This window comes from Stegodyphus dumicola, chromosome X2, assembly GCF_044657685.1.
Source record: "Stegodyphus dumicola isolate Sdum_Otavi_A_Nest chromosome X2, ASM4465768v1".
Lineage (NCBI taxonomy): Eukaryota > Metazoa > Arthropoda > Arachnida > Araneae > Eresidae > Stegodyphus > Stegodyphus dumicola.
Window position 1 is genome coordinate 33538206 of NC_140781.1, and position 20663 is coordinate 33558868.

General features: G+C 33.0%; 1 protein-coding gene across 1 annotated transcript in view; it reads right to left on the reverse strand.

Moving 5' to 3' along the window:
- Positions 1-155: 155 nt before the first annotated feature.
- Positions 156-20663, reverse strand: part of LOC118201997 (uncharacterized) — a 39628-nt gene continuing 19120 nt past the window's right edge. The window contains exons 7-11 of the mRNA XM_085809722.1: positions 15306-15381; positions 15055-15225; positions 14815-14968; positions 6398-6439; positions 156-697 (exon numbers count right to left, since the gene is read on the reverse strand). Of these exons, the coding sequence (XP_085665848.1) occupies positions 543-697; positions 6398-6439; positions 14815-14968; positions 15055-15225; positions 15306-15381 (598 nt within the window). The 3' untranslated portion in view covers positions 156-542. The remainder of the gene's footprint in view (positions 698-6397; positions 6440-14814; positions 14969-15054; positions 15226-15305; positions 15382-20663) is intronic.

The window sequence follows — 20663 nt, forward strand, 5'->3', positions numbered from 1 at the left end:
GTATGAGTTCCAGTAATGTACAATAATTAAATTCAGTTATGTAAATTTAAAATATGTAGAGATAAATTTTTAAATTTTCACACATCTTTCTAGAGTTACTTTAGTGTGATCTACTAATAAAGCAGCTACATTATGATGCATTTATATTAAACAAATTCATAATTAATACTTTATTTATAACTCATTCTTACAGAACAAATTTTGTGAAACAACAAAAATAAATGTTAAGCTGCCGTGAATGTCAAGTTACTACTGAACAGTATGTTTCTTATATATGTGCAAACTGGTAACAACCAAGTTATTTTGAAATAAAAGCAAATATTTAAAAATAATAAAAATATTCACATTGAAATCTCTTCAAACGAATAACACAATCTAAAAAATTATTTAAACATTTGTAAATCCTATAAACAGTTTAACAAAATAAATTATAAACATACTGCTTCATAGCAACAGAAAGACTAAGGAATATTTTGTATCCTTCCCATCACAGAATACACATCTCTCTCAAATATAAATTCTCTAGGAATTTGCAAACAAATTTATCCATTACATCTTGAAAATGCAGCAACACTTTCAATATTCAAATACTTGATTACAGTCTTTACTAAAGAGATACTGGAGGAATTAGAGGCCAGCTCTGTTGATGTAAATGTGACCAAGTCAAAGGACCCAGATTCAGAATTGCTTACTAGAACTGAATAAGAAATTATACATATATATATATATACATAAATAACAAAACTGCTATGAAAACAACACAAAGAACTCTTAGTATGTTCTTTATATGAAAGTCAGCAAGTTGAAAAGTATTTTTTATTTGCAATTATTAAGCTGTTGAGTAAAAGAGTTACATTCAAATCACATACACTACTAATATTGTCCTACTGTTATATGAAGTGGTAACTTTGAGCTACCAATAGATGGATGTTAGCTTGTATACAAACATGGAAGACAGAGGATGGCAACATCAAACAAGATCAGTGAAATGTGGTTTTTGTTATGCGGAGCCTATCCATCTTTCACAGAAGACAATATTGCTTGCATGGAGAATGATATGGAAAATCTGGAATTTCACAGTCAAGAAGGTGGTCACTCTTAGTTAAAGTTAGATTAGCCCATCACATCATTCATGATAATTGAGGTTCTGTAAAGTATGTGCAAGTAAAATATATAAGGGCTAACCATCTGAAATGAAAAGATGCATTCATGCTTTTGAGAGCTGCTTCCATTAATATGATGCTAAAGATGATGCACTTCTGCAGTGTATCACCACTGGAGATGAGAACTGGAGCTATACTTCTAGAGGAAGAATGTCTGAAGATGATGATGCTTAGTTGGCATAAGTGTATTGAACCATATGGTGATTATATATTTCCGAGTTACTGTAGTTATTTCAGCATTTGCCATAAATATTCTGTGAGCAAAAAATTTAGGTTTTCCACTGAATGCGGTTAAACAAGTTAGTCAGAATAAAACAGATGCTCAAGAACTCCATAGATAGAACTGTTGAATAAATCTTAACCAAATATATAGCCAGATATTTCTATGAGTATATACATTTAATTTTTGAGGGTATTCAAAATTGTGTTAAAGCTGGAGCTGCTGATTACCTTAATTTTGCATATGAAATTTTTAAAGGAAATAAATACAGTCAAATACCGAAAATCCACCGACCTGAAATTTGTGTTGCCTCTCAAAATATAAACATTCAGTTTATGGGTTCCGGAAACTGCAACATTGAGTACAAAATATCGAAGAAAAAATACTTGCCGAATAATAACGAGTCATAACAGAAATATCCAATTATTGACATCATGATAAAAGTTTTTTCTCCTCTAATCTCTGCATCGAGGTAAGAAAGCAGACTCAACTCTTCTTTCAAGTTCACGATTCACGTTGTATTTTCTAAGCTTAGTTATATCATGAGATTATTTAGTGCTGCCTTTTTTTTATCCGCATATTTTGTGGATAAATTGAGAATATTTTAAATTTCAACCCTTTTTAATAAAATTACAGATAAGAAACATACTCATGATTTGACTGCTTGCAACGTTAAAAAACGTAAACACGTTGCATTGACGGTAATGCAAAAAGTGCAAAAGATGGAGATAGGTGCATTTTATAGCAGAATCGTATGGAATTGCGATACGATTGTGTATGATAAACAGGAAAAATAAAGAAAAGCTGTTGATATTTTACAGCAACAGTGATTCTAACACCTGAATCTGAAACCGGAAATCTGCATGAGGCGAAATCGGCAAACCTCGATGCTGTGTATATATAATACAATGAATAATATAATCAATTTATATATGTAATAATAATTTAACGCATATAATAAGTTATTGCAATAATGTATATAATAATTTAATTAAATGTATCTAATACACCTTTTTTATTTTGCACTTTTAATCTGAATATTATGATTTATCTTTTCTGTCCCAAAATTCACACAACCTCTGGTCCCAAGCTTTGCAGATTTCTGGACTTTTACTGTACTTATATTGTATTAATTAAAAAAAAAAAAGCCTCAAATTTAGCTTTCTTTCAGTTATAGATTGAAATTTTACAAATGCCACTCGAGTTTTACATACAGAAGTGTGGAATCTAAATAATATATCTGGTTTTACAAGTAGATCTTTATGTATGCAACTGCTATATCTGTTTCAGATTTTGTGACGTTCAGCTTTTTATGCATAGAGACAACGGAATTCACAATAGAGGTGACGGAACAGCTATTCTTATTAAAAACCATATTAAATTCTCCAAATTCGATCTTCCGGACACTTGTAACATCGAAAAGATCTCTGTCCTTATCTATAGCAGCCTGAATGAAGCATATCTCTTTGTTTCTGTATACAATCCTCCTCAAAATTTACTTTATATTAATGATCTCAGCAATCTTACCTCTGCGGACTTCCGCCCCCCCCCCCACATTAATAGCTGACGATCTCAATGCTAAAAACTTAAACTGGAATTCAAGAATTAATAATAGAAATGGTCAAATACCGAGCAATTTACTTCTTAATCACGACTTTAAAATTGTTGCTCCTTCCTCATAGATTCATAGATATAATAGATTCTTCTAAATTGGGTACAAATCTTGTAAAAGAAAGCTCTACTAAATATATTCTATATGACAAGAGAAGTATTTAATATTTAAAAAAATATATATTATTAACCAAGCAGTCTTCATCAGTAGAAGAAATACTTCCCCTTTCATCATTTTCGCCCTTGGATGTCATAGATTTTTGAATCTGAGGGAATCTGTTCAAAGGCTCAGATATTTCAAGTCTTTGGCATGGCATTTTCAAATTCAACCCAAAAAATTTATCTATATTTAATTTATCTACAGAATATAATTGCTTTAAAAGTCCTAAACAATTATTCCCACAAACAGATACAAAATTAGGTAAAAGTGCTAGTCCATGTATTTGTAATAAATATCCCATACAAATACATTATTAACTTTCAGAGAGCTCAAATGAAACTGCCTGTCACAACACAAAAAAGAAGAACTTTTCTCACATACAGATACAAAATTAGGCAAGGACCCTTTAACTCTTAAATGCATGTGTTTCCAATAAACAACCCATTCAAATATGTTACCAGCTTTTAGACAGCTGAACTGAAAAATGTTCCTAAAGCTGGTACAAGAATTCTTCATACTGTCATAAATTAAATGCAAGCTGTGAAGGCATGCGATGTGAGAATGCTATAATCCAGAGCAAAAATTAAACTTTTCCCCCAATTTTACTTTGAAATAAAGCTATAACTGTATTATTTAGGATTTAAATAATAGATTTTGATGGATTATTTTTCACATTAAAGAATATTTTTATTTTAGAATGCCATAATTTGGATGCTTTAAAAACAATCTTAAGCAAATGAGAACACAACGCTTTAATTATGAGGGTGCTGCCATCTATATTTGACTTTTAGAAGCAAAAGATCAATTCTAAATATCAAACACCCTGAAAGGAATAGATTTAAAAATAGAAAATTTGCGTTTTTGCTGTGAGAATGGCTTACGGCAAAAGGTTAAAAACATTGTTGTGGTTTTGATTTTTTGTTTGTACCAACTACTTTACAGGAGGGAAAATGCATTAATTTTATAAAATATATATGTAGTGTAGTGCTTATAAGTGTATGTAGAAAATTAAACTGTTTATAGACTTTATGCAGTCTTAAACACCTAATTTATAAAAATATTATCAAAGATATCAAGAATAAAATAGGTTCTTGACTACGTCAGAATTAACTTATGATGGGATCTCTCGAATGGCATTCATTGGAAGTCGTGGACTACCTGTACTGAACATTCACAGAGCGATTCACGTAAAGATGTGCCTACACAGTTTGCTAGAGCCATAATCATTTCAGATAATAATCAGGCAAGTATTTACTGCTTACTGAAAGTGCTAAAAATCAACTTTAGTTATGAGAAATCACATTACAAAATGAAAGAGTTTTTACCAAACACTGTACACTGCTGTTTAACCTATGCCCAATAGTCACAATATTCAATGTGCACTCATGTTGCCCTCACCAGTGCAATTTAAACTTTCTCCGTTTTCAAAGTGCATAGGTCTGAGATCCATCACGATTTCACTAAGTTCATGTTTTCTCAAAATGAAAAATAATTTTCTTAAGATTAATAAAATAACAGTCTCAATTATTCACTACAGCACCGACAGAAGCAGTCAGCTATGTACACTTAAGTAGATTCAGCACCAAACCTTTAAAAAGTTAATTATATTTTGTGACATCTTTCTATGGCTGAAATTAGTTTTGTCACCTATACTGACTGACAGAGAGAAAAAAAAGAATAGCAATGCTGTATTTAACTATAGAAGCAGAATTTTATGCTGTTTGTTTTCTGTGAGAGTGGGACGGAACCCATCAGAATAGGAAAATTCAAATCTGAAGTTTTATAAGAAAACTATGCATTTCAGGGAAGGGTAGCATAGTTTGCACTTGCTTCATGAATGAAAAATATTCTAAATGTAAAAATATTTTTTGCTAAAAACTACATAGGCATCAAATTTAGTTAACATTTATTCAATAATTCTTTTTATAGAAAGCTTTCAATAACATCTGTTTAACTGTGACTCATGCATAAATATAAGAATTACAGCTGACTGGTTAATTGATTATGGCAAAGCAAGTGAGGGCTATCTGCTTAAAAGAAGTATCCTTGTGGAGGATATTCTAAGGAAAAATAACTAATATTCGTGTTAAAACAATGAAACACTCATGTAGCCAACCTGTTCTGCCACTAGTGGGCTCAACAAAAATACTGACCAGAAATGATATAAAACTACCAGATTGCTAGTAAGTGCTATTATAGCATAGGGGGAAAAAATAAAAGGATAAACAGAAAGCACAAAGGATTACCAGAAGATAGGTAAAATGCATGAAATGTGATAACTAAATCAAAGTGTGAAAAAATTAAAAGTAAAACTTACAAATAAAAGCAAGGGAAAGAATGATCGATTAGTCAGTTATTATTTGATATAAAGCAGTATAAAAAGAAAGTTCAAACCAATACAACAAAATCTGCATTTTAAACAAATGACATATCAATAAATACTAGAAGTTATTTTTAAAATTAATGTATAAAAATGTTATTTACAATTACATATTTCTAATGTTTTCTGCTACAAAATGCAATTAAATGCAGAAATAATTCTAACATAAAATATGCATCACTAAACAAAATACACCAGAACCAAAACTACTAATGAAGCCAGTTCAGAATCCTCATAAGATTTTAAATACATCATATTAATGCTTAATTATTTTATTAGGAAAGAAAAATGATTTGGGCCAAAAAAACAATACTGGTATAGTCTGTTACTTTTAAAACAGATACTTCAAGGTCAGAGCAATCCTTCTCTCATTTACAATCAATACGTGCCATCATCGCCGCACAGAGTGAAATAAAATGATTTCAGAAGACAAGAGGTCTCAACCTATTTTTCTGCAGCAGGTGCTACCATGATTATGAGTCATGTTTTGGAGGAAGAAATGACCTTGAGGGCCAATTCTAAATTAACAGACTGTAATTCAGTCCTAGTGCATTCTATGCTTGGTTGATAAGTGGGCTGGCTGCGTGAGATTTTTGTGATTTTTCTTACGTATAATGTTAAATACTAGGCTTAGAAAGTCTATCTCCTCCACTGGCAGATAGCATGCTTTGCCATAAACAAATAAAACCAACGAATCACAAAACGTTTTTTTATTTGATTGATTTTAACTCACAAAGAATAATGTTCTCATTAATAGAATCACAGGCAAAAATACACACAAAATATAATCATTTTGCCCTTAAAATCACTGGTTTTTCAAATACAAAAACTTCATTATTATTATAATTTCAAAGAAATCTTACCAGTTGCATTTGTAGTATACACATCTGGCTTGCAAATATTACCTAAACAAATATAATATATAAGAATAACATAAAAAATATTACAAGACTAGAAATTTAAATAAAATAGCAATATATATTTAAAAGTGAGCTGCACAGCCAAGAATTTAATGACTATCCAGTCCTCATACAAATGAAGACAAGCATACACAGTGTATGCCAAATTAATTAAACATGGTAACTACTATTACTAGGTAATAAGGCAACAAGGCTACTAGGCATAATGTAAGATTATAGCATGATACGAAGCTATAATTGTGATATGCCATATGTGATAATAGCATGATATTATGCTACACATGAATTAGTGTGGTATTACACTGATTCTTGTTGGATTAATTATTCCTAAAATCATTATTCTGCACATTATAACTCATATGGTAACTACAGCAAAACAGTGCCAGTAAATGCAGTGGAATTTAGAAAATAATTGCTGACGTTATTTATTTTCTGAAATCCTATTTCCTTTTCCGACTGTTAAGTTTTTTGCTCATGGCAACAAATGTTTTTATAACATTTTTTCATAAGCCATGCATGAATGCATATTCATGCATGGCTTATGAAAAACTTGGCCAAATATGATTTATCATATTTGGCCAAGTTTGATAAGCGTAATACAGCAGCACATGGAATTTTTTCTTGGATGTTTCAGAATTTGTGATTTTGTATCCATTAGCAGAATGGCCAGGCAAATATGGCTAAAACTATACAAGTTGTTTGAACAGGAGAATATATAAGCTCAATATGTATGGCAGCTGCAGTTGTAATCATCTACTGGTGATCTGATAGATTACAACGGCCATACTTATAGCAAAATTCATGTGTATATGCTAATTACATATCAAAATGTAAAGAATACATTATTATGAGCAAAATAACATCCAAATGATTTTGAACCATTAGAGTTGCTTGATGTACATTAGTCAAAGAGCAGCAAATGCTGCCTGAACAAATGCAGCTTTCAGTTTTTGACAAGGAAAGAAAGTCAATAGATGCCTCCAGAGGAAATGAATTTACTGTGCTGGTAGCCAAAGCTAATACAGTAAGACCCCGCTTAACGCGGGGGGATACGTTCCATCAAAGTAGAGCGTAATGCGAAACAGCGCTAAACAAGGCTATCTTTACATGTAAATATTGGGGTTTGGGAAAGATGGCTAGGAAATTGGTTAGGTATTAAATTTAAAAAGTATGTTTTTTTAATAAAAATAAAACCAAACATTTATTTCTTGCAAAAATAAAAACAAAATATAAATAACAAAACGAATATTCTTAAAAAAAAAACAAATAAAATTCTAAGTCAGTCATATTTAGTTAGCCTTCCGCATTTTCAGTGTTCTGCCTTTTTGTGACAAAAGCATCTAATGTTGTTTGCCTTTTTCTTTTGCGTTGTTATCTTAAAAGTTCTTCATAAATGGATAGAGCATCTCTAACACCACGCCTTACTTTTGAGCTCCTGTCAAAATTCAGATCATTTTCAATGAATTGATCCATTATTTCAGTTATGGTAGACAAACTCCTTTTTACAAATGCCATCGAAAGTTCTTTTTGCTCTTCTTCTAAATCACTGCTGTCAACATTTTTGTTTTCTTCTTGTTCAGTTAATTCCTTGAGCTCATCATTAGAAAGACTAGCTGCTGCTTCTTGAATTATTTCTTCATCTTCCACATTTACCCCTTCAAAATATGTCTGTACAATACCGCACCAAACAAGAAATACAAGTACACTCTTTCGGATATGTATTTGAAACCTATCGCTGCATAATATTTCGGGGAATCCCCATATGCTGCGAGCGATTTCGTGGAATCCCCGGGCTGAAATAAAAGAGCGCTAAACCGAAACAGCGTTAAGCGGGGTCTTACTGTATTGGGAAAAGTCAAACATATAATGCAGGAAGAAACAGTGTGTCAAAATCAGATAGAACTCTAAATAAACAGGAGAAAGAGAACACTTGTTTGAAGTGTGGAGAATATGACATGAAAAAGAAGTACAAATTTCAGGAAAACAGTATTGATGCTGTGTATGACAGAAAATTAAGCAATGATTAAGCTTTCATCAGTGATTATAGATACTGGAGTTACATAACATATTACTAACAGAAATGATTATTCAAGACATTTACAATGTACCAATAGAAATTATGGCTGTATGTAGTTCAATGATGAAAAACATGGGCTTGGTGTAATAAATGTGGATATGTTTGGGTATATCAAGTGGAAGAACAGCATTTTGGAAAAAGTACTCATGCTCTAGATGCTCAGCATTTTGGAAAACGTACTCATGCTCTAGATGCTTCATGAAACCTATTCTCAGTACGTCAAGCTGTAGGTCAGAGTTCAGAATTTAGTTTGTCAAGTGATATATACAGTTTTTTTAAACCCAAAGATATTAATGCTGCCAGAATACATAATGACAATTTATTTTGTGCAAAATAGTATTATTTAAGAGAGACAGTGTGGTTAATACTGTCACCCATGATGTTCAATTCAATGAATTTCTTCAACATTGTGGGAGGTGAGGACATTTGCCTACAATATGTGAAAAAATTGCTCCACTCCCATGGAAGAGAATTAGAACTTGATAGTCAATTTTGTCATGGATGTGTGCTCAAACAGCATAGATTGCCATCCCAAAGCCAATATAATTCTATGAAAGATAGAGGCGAGTTCATACACACTGATGTTTGTGGGCCTATATTTTGTTTAACAACTATTTTAAGTACACAAAAGTATTTTTTCTAAAACATACGTTGGAAGATGCAGGTTAATCTGAAAAATTCTGCATTTTTTCCAAGAATTAAACAGAAAATATAATGAAAGCAGGTTCTTAGCTACGATGGACTGGAGTATAAAAGCGGTTTTCAAAGATATTCTGAAAAAAAGGGGGGGGAGAGTAGAATTTCACTATTGCATTTCCTATAAAATTACAACAAAATGGACCAGATGAATGAACCAATAGGACATTTAGATATTCAGCAAAATTAACCATCAAACAGAATAGAACAGAAACATGCTAATGTAAAATTTAAAATTAGGCAAAAAAGGCAGCTTAGTTTGGCATAGATTTTTAGTAAAACCCTATTCATTTCAAAGGCCATCAAACACTAGTCACTTTTCTCCAGAGGGAAAAGACTTTTCTTGTCCTAAGGTATAACAGTCCTAACTAGTTGAACAACATAACATCTGGAAAACAATGCTTTTGTCTCCCTGTCAAATATTATATACAAAAACCTGACCTTCAAACTAATTTAGCACATTTCTACAATAACTGTATGCTGATTCAAAGTATTGTGGAGTCTGACAGCGATTTCCTTTATCTGGCAGAAAACAGGTGAAACTGAATTCAGTGCAATACTGCACACACCAGTAAAACACAATATTTATAAAATATTATATACAAAAACCTGACCTTCAAACTAATTTAGCACATTTCTACAATAGCCGTATGCTGATTCAAAGTATTGTGGAGTCTGATAGTGATTTCCTTTACCTGGCAGAAAATAGGCAAAACTCAATTCAGTGCTATACTGCACACACCAGTACAACACAATATTTATAATGATTCTCATAGGTGGGTGTTTGTCACTCAGATATTTAATGACAACAGGTTATGTTTATACAATGATATTTATGGCATGACACAAATTTCCAGTTTTCCTGTGCAGCAAAAGTTATTAAATTTTATTCTGAAGATTAAATCATGACTTGTCCATAAAAAAGAATTTACTTTCATTGTTTCAAGCTGTATATGAGATGACAATGGGTCACCTCAACACCCACTGCCATCTCATATACAGCTTGAAACAATAAAGTAACCTGAATGCATAACATATTATGCATTATTGAATGCATAACAGAGAAATATAAAGAAGTACTCTCTCACAGTCTGCTCTTGCCTACTTTATAAGTGACAATTTGTTGAGATGCTATGCTTTTCGTGAAAGCAGAGTTCTGAAGCTTGCTGTCACTTCGCGATTTACAATATCATACATTTCAACAAAAACAGTCATCAATCATGCACGTAATCTTCAGATACAGTCACGTTTTCTGTAAATAGGCACATACATCTGATAACAAACCAAGACTACATATGATGCTACAGTGTACAAAGTTTTGCCAATCAGCTTCCAGTGCACTTCAACTCAAAATTAGGCAAAGAAAAACCTTGAGTTTAGCATAGATTTAATTGAAACTCTATCAATTTTGAAAGCAAATATGTACAGGTCTTTCTTTGGCAGAAACAACAACAAAAATTCTGCAAAGAAAGGAGCAGCTACGACTGTTTTATACCAAAAACAATGGGTATTTATGCCAAAAGTAAAGCAAAAACAAGCATAGCATCCAAAAAAAACAGTATAGAAACATTAAAAAATTAAGATATTGGTACCAATACAATTGTTTACTTCTCCCATATTTGCAGAATCCCTCCAAATGAGGAGGGAGCAGCACTTGTTTGCCTTGTTTGATCAGCACTTGTTTCCATTAAATATATGCCAAATACAAGGTTGCTCTTTTGCTAATTTTAAGTTTCACTTTGGTGTGTTTCTCTTCATCTTCAACTCACTGATTAGATTACAGCTATCTAACATTTGAAGCAACATCAAAACTTCACAGGTTTGTAAGTACATGTCAGAATCATCCAAGAAGAAAACTTTTAAAGGTGCTTTGCCTTAACTGCAGGACTAGTAATCTTGCAATTTTTTGGCCTATTTGATAATAAAGCCATGTTTTATACCGCATGTAACTTTTGTTAATAACCGGTAAGTGATCTCAGATAGATGCACAACCAGGCAAAACCCCAACTTACGAGCTCCATATTAGGCAGGAGGTGGGTCTGTCAGGCAAATTTTCTCTTAATGAGAGTAAAGGAAAAGATGATGTGGAAATGACGGAAGTGGCTTCCGAAGAATCAAAGGTTGAAGAAATGAAAACTGCAGCTAAAAAATTGTCCAAGAAAGATCAAGAAATGAAAGATGAAACATCTGACATCAAAGAAAAAGAACAAAAATATGAAGGAATAAAAGACGGGAAAGAAGCTTTTGATTCCCAAGTGCCTGAAGTGGAAGAAAGTGAAGATGCGACTGTGAAGCTCGTAGAAACTGATAGTGAAGTTACGAAGTTGCAGTCAGCAAGTACTGAACCATCTGAAACTGCATTTGATGCAGAGATGGGAGAAGCCGATGTACAGCTTAAGCAGTGTGTTCCAGTACTGCAAGAAAATACACCCACTACACAAACTGGGTGTGTGGCTCATAGTGCAGGTTGTGTAGACATGGACTTCATTCTACACCAGAATACTTCTTTCTGCTTGTAAAGAATTGGAATCTGTTCAAAGCTCTGATGCAAAAATCGGAACTGGTTTTCAGGAAATAGAGGAAAATAAGCATGTACAAACTGCTAAAAATACCAAGGTGAACTGTACAGATGATGCGAATAAACTACAGAGTGGTGAACAAACTGTTTCAGATCTTCTTGTGGATGAAAAATTTGAAGGAACTGAATCTTCGGACTGTGATGTGTAAAACATCTGTGAACTGCAGTGGAAAAGTATTTACCCCAGGTATAACTTAACGAAAAGCTTGAAATTGAAATTCATTCTGAACTTTATATAATTTAAAATTGTTATGCGGTTACTTTGTGTATATAACTTGTACATAGCATAAGTATTTGTTTCTTTAGTTGTGTTATCTGTTTGTTTTACTATGTTTTGTTTGTATCAAATTTGGCTTCTGACCAAGGATTGTACTTCCTGGGACGTGCAATCCTAGGAAGGGGCCAGTGTTACGAAATACCCAGCTGCGGTAAGATAGCTTCCCTGCAAGGCGGGTTTAGGGTTTCCAGAAGATGGCAAGGAAAGGCAGGGTTGCCAGATTTGGTGAGAAATCATCCATTTGGCAAAATTGGTGCTTTGCCATAGACGGATGGAGAACCTTCTAGAACGAAGTCTTACCAGTTTGGACCAGAATGTTCTCAAAGGCAGCCCAAAAGCTATATAAACCCTGCATGCATGCATGCAGAATAGCAGTCAGAGTCAGTCGAGTGAGTTGATCGTCAGTCAGTGTCTCATAGTCTATCTAGTGTCTCATAGTCTACTGCCTCGTCAGTCAATCGTGAGTCTATCAAGTATCTCATGGTATATTGAGTTTTATCATCAGTCTATTGAGTTCGTGCATTGAGAGTGCCTCGTTGAGGCTATCATTGAGTGCGTCGCGAATTGTAATGTGGAGTTTCGAGAGTACGATGAGTTCCGAGAATGATCTGAGTCGGGAGCTGTACTCTAGTGCATTGCCATGAAGCTGTCTTCACCATTATAACCTGATAGCTGTGTTGCTGATTGTTTCAGCATCCCTGTCATAGGTTTTTGATGACTATAAACCTGTTTTCTGAGCTGTCCTGAGTAATACTGGCTAATAAGTTTGTTACATCAAGTTGTTCATCAACTTCATCAAGTGTTGTCGTCAAGCACTCCAAATCCATGAACCCGTAAGGAATGCAACAATATTATTAAAAGAAGAACACCCGTAACAGCAATGTTCACGAAGTGCTACAATTTGTTAACAGTGCATTTTAATGTCCTAGATTTAAAATGTGTGGAAATTGAAATTAAATTTTCTTCTTTACAGAGAACTGCTACAGATTTGTCTGAATTAGATGATAAAACTTGTACTGCTTTTAACAGATGCCAAATCTGAAGATTTTGATGTTTAATACAAGAAAATTGAAAGATACTGAGAAAAATTAGGTACAGCTCATATTCATACTAAAGAGCCTGAGAAATTATACATAGCTATCCACCAACTGCTGATAATTATACAAAAGCCATTTATAGCCAAAAACCAAAATTTGGCCGCAAAGAGCTAATTGGTGAATATTATGTCTGTGCTATGAACTTTGAACAGAAAATGCTAGCAATGTGAAAACAAAGATGAATATTATGTAGCTGTATGATAGATTGGAGTCCCATTTGAGGTCTTTAGAGTTAATTGATATAACTACCAACAAGTATGCTGCTAAGTTATTCCCATTTGTGGAATTGTGCTTTCCCAAAAAATTGTTAAGGGTTTGGTTAAATAATCCAGTGATCAATAAAGAAGAAAAATACTCTTATGGTGATAAATATCTCAGTTATTGTTGTTTCTTTACGTGAGATTAGTTACAATTGGGAATGGTCGAAGAAGTACCGAGTAATGAAGCGGAGGGAAAAATACACTACCTTCCACACTGACCAGTTTTTAAAGAAAATTCTTCAACATCAGTTAGACAGCATTTGATGCATTTGCAAAAAGAAAAATTTTCCTCCTTAAATGACTACTTAGCAAAGGGCCAGATCTTCTAGAGTTGCTTTCAGCAGTACTGCTAAAATTTAGAGAGAAGAGGATAGTCATTATTTCAGATATACGGAAAGCATTTTTACAAATTTCTGTGGATCAAGATGACAGACATCTTCTAAGGTTTCTGTGGTGGAAGGATGCTAGCTTATAGTGAGATAGTATGACCCATTCAGAAAATTTTTTCCCCAGAAGATATCTTTATCAGTTAAAGAGGATCCAAAAGAAGAAGGGAAACTTTCTTTGCTTGATAAATCTCTTCCTGCCACACCAATGAACCAAAAAAACTGTCTTAAGAAGTGGAAGGACTATTAAGTGACCTTCTAGATTTCTGGAATGAACTTTTAAAATGAATTATTATGTTGAGCTGAGAACTTTATTGCATGTTTTGGTTACTAATTGTATATTATTAATCAAAAGGTGGGAGGATTGTCACATAATTACTCCACCTTTAGGTAGCCACAAAGCAAATCTGGCAACAAGTATAACAAAATAATTTTCTTGATGCGATTGGCATCACTAGAATTAGTTTCATTTTAAAAGAATAAGTTTGTAATAAAATTCTAAGAAGAAAGATTAGTAATCTAGCCATTTTCGATAAGTACTACATGGGACACACGATGCTGCACTGGTCTTATAACAGGGCTTACATCACCTTAGCCTGTGGGCCATTAGAATAAATAAAGTCAGGACACATGTAAATGTCAGGACACACGTAGAATAAAAGTCAGGACACATGTAGAATAAATAAAGTCAGGAACACCTACATGTTATGGAGAACAGCCAAGCTTGTGATTTTATATCCCTGTGGCCAAAACTGCCTAGGTCCAGATGCTAGCCAGTAGCTTCACAGGTTTTCCTGCATCTACCCTCCAGGGAACGGAGTTAATTATATGTGTGCAAAACTTACTTTTTGATCTTAAATACTAAACATAATGCAGCAATACACATATTTGATACCTTTTTTAAATAGCAGTATATGCTGCAATAAAACCATATTTTAAATTGGAGAAGTGTATCATTAAGAAAAGAAAACTAAGAAACAATATACTACCTTTACAATGTGCCAGAATTTCTTCAGTACTAATTGTTTTCATAACTGGATTTCTTCCACACTTTACCAACACATAGTTTTCTTCTAAGGACTGTGTATCTAGATTCTTTGTGATCTCCTTGTCCTTAGTATTACTAGAACTATTATGAGGATTCTGGATAAACGATTAAGTTAAAGATTATTTGTTTCAGATATACAAAGTATCATTACATGGCAATGTATAATTTTAAAACATCATACCTGGTCATGCTTTTCTTGTTCATATAAAGGGAAAGATTGCAATATTTTTAAAATAAGGCCATCTGTGTCACCAAAAAACCTAGGCAGTTTAACAGCAGATACAACTACTACACCACCATCTAATGTGAAAGACCATACTTCTTTTCCACTGGACAAACAAAGACCAATAACCTAAAATGATGACAAGAAATTTTGAGACTCCAAAATATATAAATCAGATTTTTAATTTATTGTTTAATAAACCATTTTACCTTAGAATGTGATGCATTTCTACTTGAAATAACTAATTGAGTACTGCCTTCAACAAACTGTCCATCCATGATGACACTATATATAATAAATGAAATCGATATAAAAATTATAACATTAAATCAAATGTGTTAATTGGTGCTAAACAAATAATTTCAATAATACATACTTACGGGGAATAAAAGAAATTCACAGATTAAAAAACAATCACAAAATTAAATATCAAAGCATTTGACACTACAATTTAAAATATAAAATGCATAGGCATTTTCTGTAAGATTAATTTTTCTGCAAATCAAAACGTTTGAAAAATTTTGAATTTATTATTTTTATATTTCCTTTGAATTTATTCATTTATGTATGCCTAAAGCTTTCTTTTATGTGGTTAAATGCTATGATTCTGCAAGCTTGCTATTCTGTCTCATGAAAATATTAAATAAAAACCCCACCTTTAGAAAATTATCAGAATTTTGAACTTTGTAAGCATTCTTTTTTAAACTGGAAATGCGGAGTAATGTTATGTTGATCATGGGCTAAGACTATGCATTCACCAAATTTTAATCATGCAAGAAAGATAAATACAGTACACTGAGTTTTGAAACTTCCTCTTCGTAAAAAATGGAAACATTGGTTTATGGGCAACATTAGCCACACAACAAAGCCACACATAGTCTGAGGTAAAATTGTTGTGATTAATTTCAGTAATGTGTTCTGTGGGAGACAAAACGTGGTAAATGAACAACAATTTTTTCCAGAATATAAATAAATGAATAATTTATTATTGCAAAAATTCTATATCTAAAATTAATTCTATGCCAAAAATGCTTAAGATTTGTCCAAAGGCCTGACATGTATCTAAATTCAAGAATTGATAACACTGTTTATTGAGTAAAAAACTTCACATGCCATCAAAATATGATTTAGAAGAACTTTGTGGTAGGGAGTTGGTGGAGGCAAAATGGTTGGCTTCAAGGCAGACAGTATTCTCTAGAAACCATTTAAAGACTGAAACTGTTCCTACTAACCTGGGATAAGATAGTAGATGCAAAACTGTTTCTCAAGATATCTGCCTGTATGTTACTGCCGTATTAGCCGAGTTTCAGAGCTTGCATCAACCATTTGAAATTTTGCATCATAGATAATTAAAAACAGATGGCCTAATAAGAAAGGCCTACATAACCACAAAACCTATGGTTCACTAATCTGCAACAAAAACTAATATTAGGGAATATGACCATCACAGAAGCACTGATGTGATGTTATGGAAACAAAAAGAGATCAACAGGTACATTGCCAGCATGCATTCAACAGATCTGTGTCCAATTACAGAGATATCAAGATGTACTTTAAAGGCCCATTTAAATGAGGAGACAAAGTTGCTGAGTGACACAGTAGTCTCTCTTTGCAGACATGTCACTTAACAGCATTTTGTCTCATAGGCAGGTATATAAGTTTCTCTGAGCTACTAAGCCAATCACAGCAATCAAAGCAAATGATGTGATTTGCATCCAAAAGGAGACTCCACCAGTCTCAACAATTATAATTTTCAAAGTCTCAGTACCTTTATTTTAGAGGCTTAATTTACAAAATAAGTTGTAATAATATTAACAGTAATAATAAACACGACATTTAACAGCAGACAGACAGTAACAGTTATTAAAATGCCAATAAAAATGCAAAATCTGAAAAACAAATAAAAACATAAACCATATACATGTAATAACAAAAACTGTAATTATCTTGATGACTGGTTGATAGCTGTAAAAGATTTGAGCAGTTGTTTTGGTGCATAGTTTGATGATGCATAACGAAGCACAGACGTATAGGAGTGTCCGAATTGAACATAATTTTTATTGCTTGACACGAACTAACTATGGAAAAAATATTCTTCATTGCACGTGATCATGGGTGCAATAAACACCCCACAATGTTATACAGAGTATCGCATTTTAGATAGCAGTGTAGTTAGCCAAAAGGCAAAACAAAGAGTTACGTGGAAGAATAGAGGCAAAAGAGAGAGAGAGACTGCACAGCAAAGACCTTTTATCCCATATTACATTTCAGATCATATGACAGATTAATATGTTGGGTTAAGATTAAGTGCATAATACAGACTAGCTGACTGATCTTTTTCAGAATTACAGCGAGTAAAGATTACGTGAGAAAAATTATTGCTTTTTTATTTTTGGAATAAAGGGAGGATAATATATATATATATATATATGATTTTTTCAATCGAATTGATTGTTATGAAATAAATAGATTACTTAATGTAGAGCAATGGTATTCAAACTTTATGGGAATCAAATGGGATCACAACCCTTAGTTTGAATACCGCTAATACAGTGCATAAAATATAACATATATTACTGATAATTAGAATCATAAAGCATCATTTTAAGCACATGAAAAAGGAAAAACAAATTCTCTCACTTTAAAAATGGTGTAACAATTTAACTTTTATATTTATATATAACTAACACAAATTGATTATGTAAATGATTAATCAATAAAAATTTTATGTGTAATAATAAAATAATACAAAATTATTGTTACCTGTAAAAATTTTAATTGTTTTTATAGAAATAAACTCTTTTAATTACAGAAGGACAGAAACATTAAAATATTCATTTTCAGTTAAAAATAATCAGAAAATAGCTCAGCAAGATTTAAACTCACAATCTGCTGGTTCACATAAAATTTAAACACTTTGGTAAAAGAGCCAAGCAATCAAGATAGCTAGACCTAGTCCCAAAGCTGAAAAAACATTAACAATAGAAAATTGGATATATAATTAAATGCAAACAAATGATAAATAAAGCTCTTCTTGTTTGTCAGTCTTCTCAGAACAAGAATATAGTATTCCCCTTAAAGAAGAAAAAATGTTCTACCAGATTTAGCTACTGCTAAATGAGGTGAAAAAAAAATATTGTTCTATAGCTTAAAATATCAAATCATTTGTATGAAGGTGAAAAAAACTATTTTTCAGCATATTTATAAAGAAATTAATTAGAATTTAAGATCCAAAATAAGTATTGCATCACTTATTAAAATAAGAACACAAATTCCAAACAATTTATAGCATATATTATTCAGTAAGCAAAACATTGTTTCAGTTAGCTGCCATTGGTTTTAGGACATACGATTTTCATATGCAGTATCATTGGCTGTGACCAAAATTAAACTGACAGTGCTCACAGTGTTCTGTAGCGCGATCTATTTGCGAGAATGACGCCACATTTTGCAGGAAGATTAAACAAGACGGGGGACGAAGGATTCCGCAAAAAAAATTAGTTCCAAAAGTCACCGCTAGGGGAATATTTGGTGCTGTGTAATAGAAGATAGTGTGTTAACGAATGCAAATTAATATGGAATAAAATTTATCGTAAGTCCATTTTTCTATGAGAACATTACCCCGACAGGACCGGAAACCTGTTCTGTTACCGGAGAGAAATATCGCCACATGTTGAACAGCTTTGTCATTCCGGCACTTCAGCAAAGACAATGCCTGGGGGAAATCATTTTCATTCAAGATGGAGCCCCTCCACACGTTGCTGTACGGGTGCAACAGATGCTACGACAGAAATTCACAACAGAGAGAGTCATTAGCCGCTACTTTTCCACTGCATGGCCACCTCGGTCGCCTGATCTTACCCCCTGTGACTTCTGGCTATGGGGTTACCTTAAGTCCAAGGTCTATCAAGGAGTGGTCCTGTACCTGGCTACGTTGAAGGATAACATATCACAGACTGTATGGGAGATTCCTGCAGACATGTTACTTTCTGCTGTTGTGCATACTGTGCACAACAGAATGCAATATGTGGTCCACAACAACGGAAGCCACATTGAACTTCATTTTAATGCAAAATAAAAGGTAATTTCCGTATTGATTTGCATTTGTTAACACTCTATTTTCTATTACACAGTGCCAAAAAATCCCCCAGCGGTGACTTTTGGAACTAATTTTTTTTTCTCGGAATCCTTCATTCCCCATCTTGTTTAATTTTACTACAAAATGTGGCTTCGTTCTCACAAATAGATCTCGCTACAGAACACTGAGCACTGTGAGTTTAATTATGGCCACCCGTTATGTCTCCATTAACAATGTATCCCATTATGCACAATGATCACCGACATGTATCTCACGCACAGGAGATATGTTGCCTTGTACACACAGATTAGTGCAGGCACTCTAGATATCAAGAGATACTTTCAGGGATATGTCTTCTCATGAAGATGAGCCTTTACATGGAAGTATGCATGTGAACTTCGCAGTTTTCCATTAAGCCCTACAAAAATAGTTTAACACTTCGTTTGACGTGCGGTTGTCGCGCCCTGAAATCACCATTTTCCGAATTTTTTTTCTCCTCTTTTTTCTGAAATTTTTGAGTGAAAATGAATCGATTACTGATCTTTTGCATCTAAATAACACAAAATGACTGTAGAATCATATATGTTTTAGGTAGTAATACTTCAGATCTGCCTTTTAAAATTCGTTTTCGATGAGACAAAATAACTTCATTTTATTAATATAAATAACTTTAAATTTCAAAAGTTAGTCATCGCACATCATGATTTCTATCATAAACAATAAAAAATTGCAGTAATTAAACTGCATATATAAAAAAAATCTCTATATGTATGGCATTTGCTATGTGGTTTCAGGGTGCGACTACTGCGCCACTAGAGCATTGTGTCACAATGCTTACAATCCTCTAGAGGCTCGGTGGTCGCACCTTCAAACCACTGGCGTTTGCTTCTCAATGGCGTTCGCTTGCTTTTCAAATAGGAATGTTTATTTTTACCCGGATATAGATAAAGGGCTTTGAAACCACACAGTTATTTTATTACTAAACAATACATGCACCTGCCCAGTAAAAAGATCTTTCTTTTCCAAATACTTTTCTCTGACATCAACACACTTGCTCCCTAAGCTAGCACTGTTATTTTATAAATTATTTCCTGTGGTTTAAATTTAATGTAAATATACTTTGCTATAATTAAAAATAGAAATTGCGTTAAAGTTTTATTTAAATTAAAAATATTTTCTGAATATTTTGGGACGAAATACGAATAAAATAAGTATGAATGGGAAACGAACGATCCGTACAAAGCCAAAAAGACAAAGCCCCTTCCCCATTAATATAAAAAGCCACAAATTTCATGTGCCAGATGAAAAGAAACTAAATAACACTGGATATATACCAGTGAAATTTAAATCCAGGCAGTGCACATTTTGTAGCACAAGGAAGAAACCTCATAGAACAAGATGTATGTGCGAAACGTGCAATGTGGGTCTATGCATGTACCAAAGAGACAAAACATGCTTTGAACAGTGTCACAAAAAAATATTTGTTCTT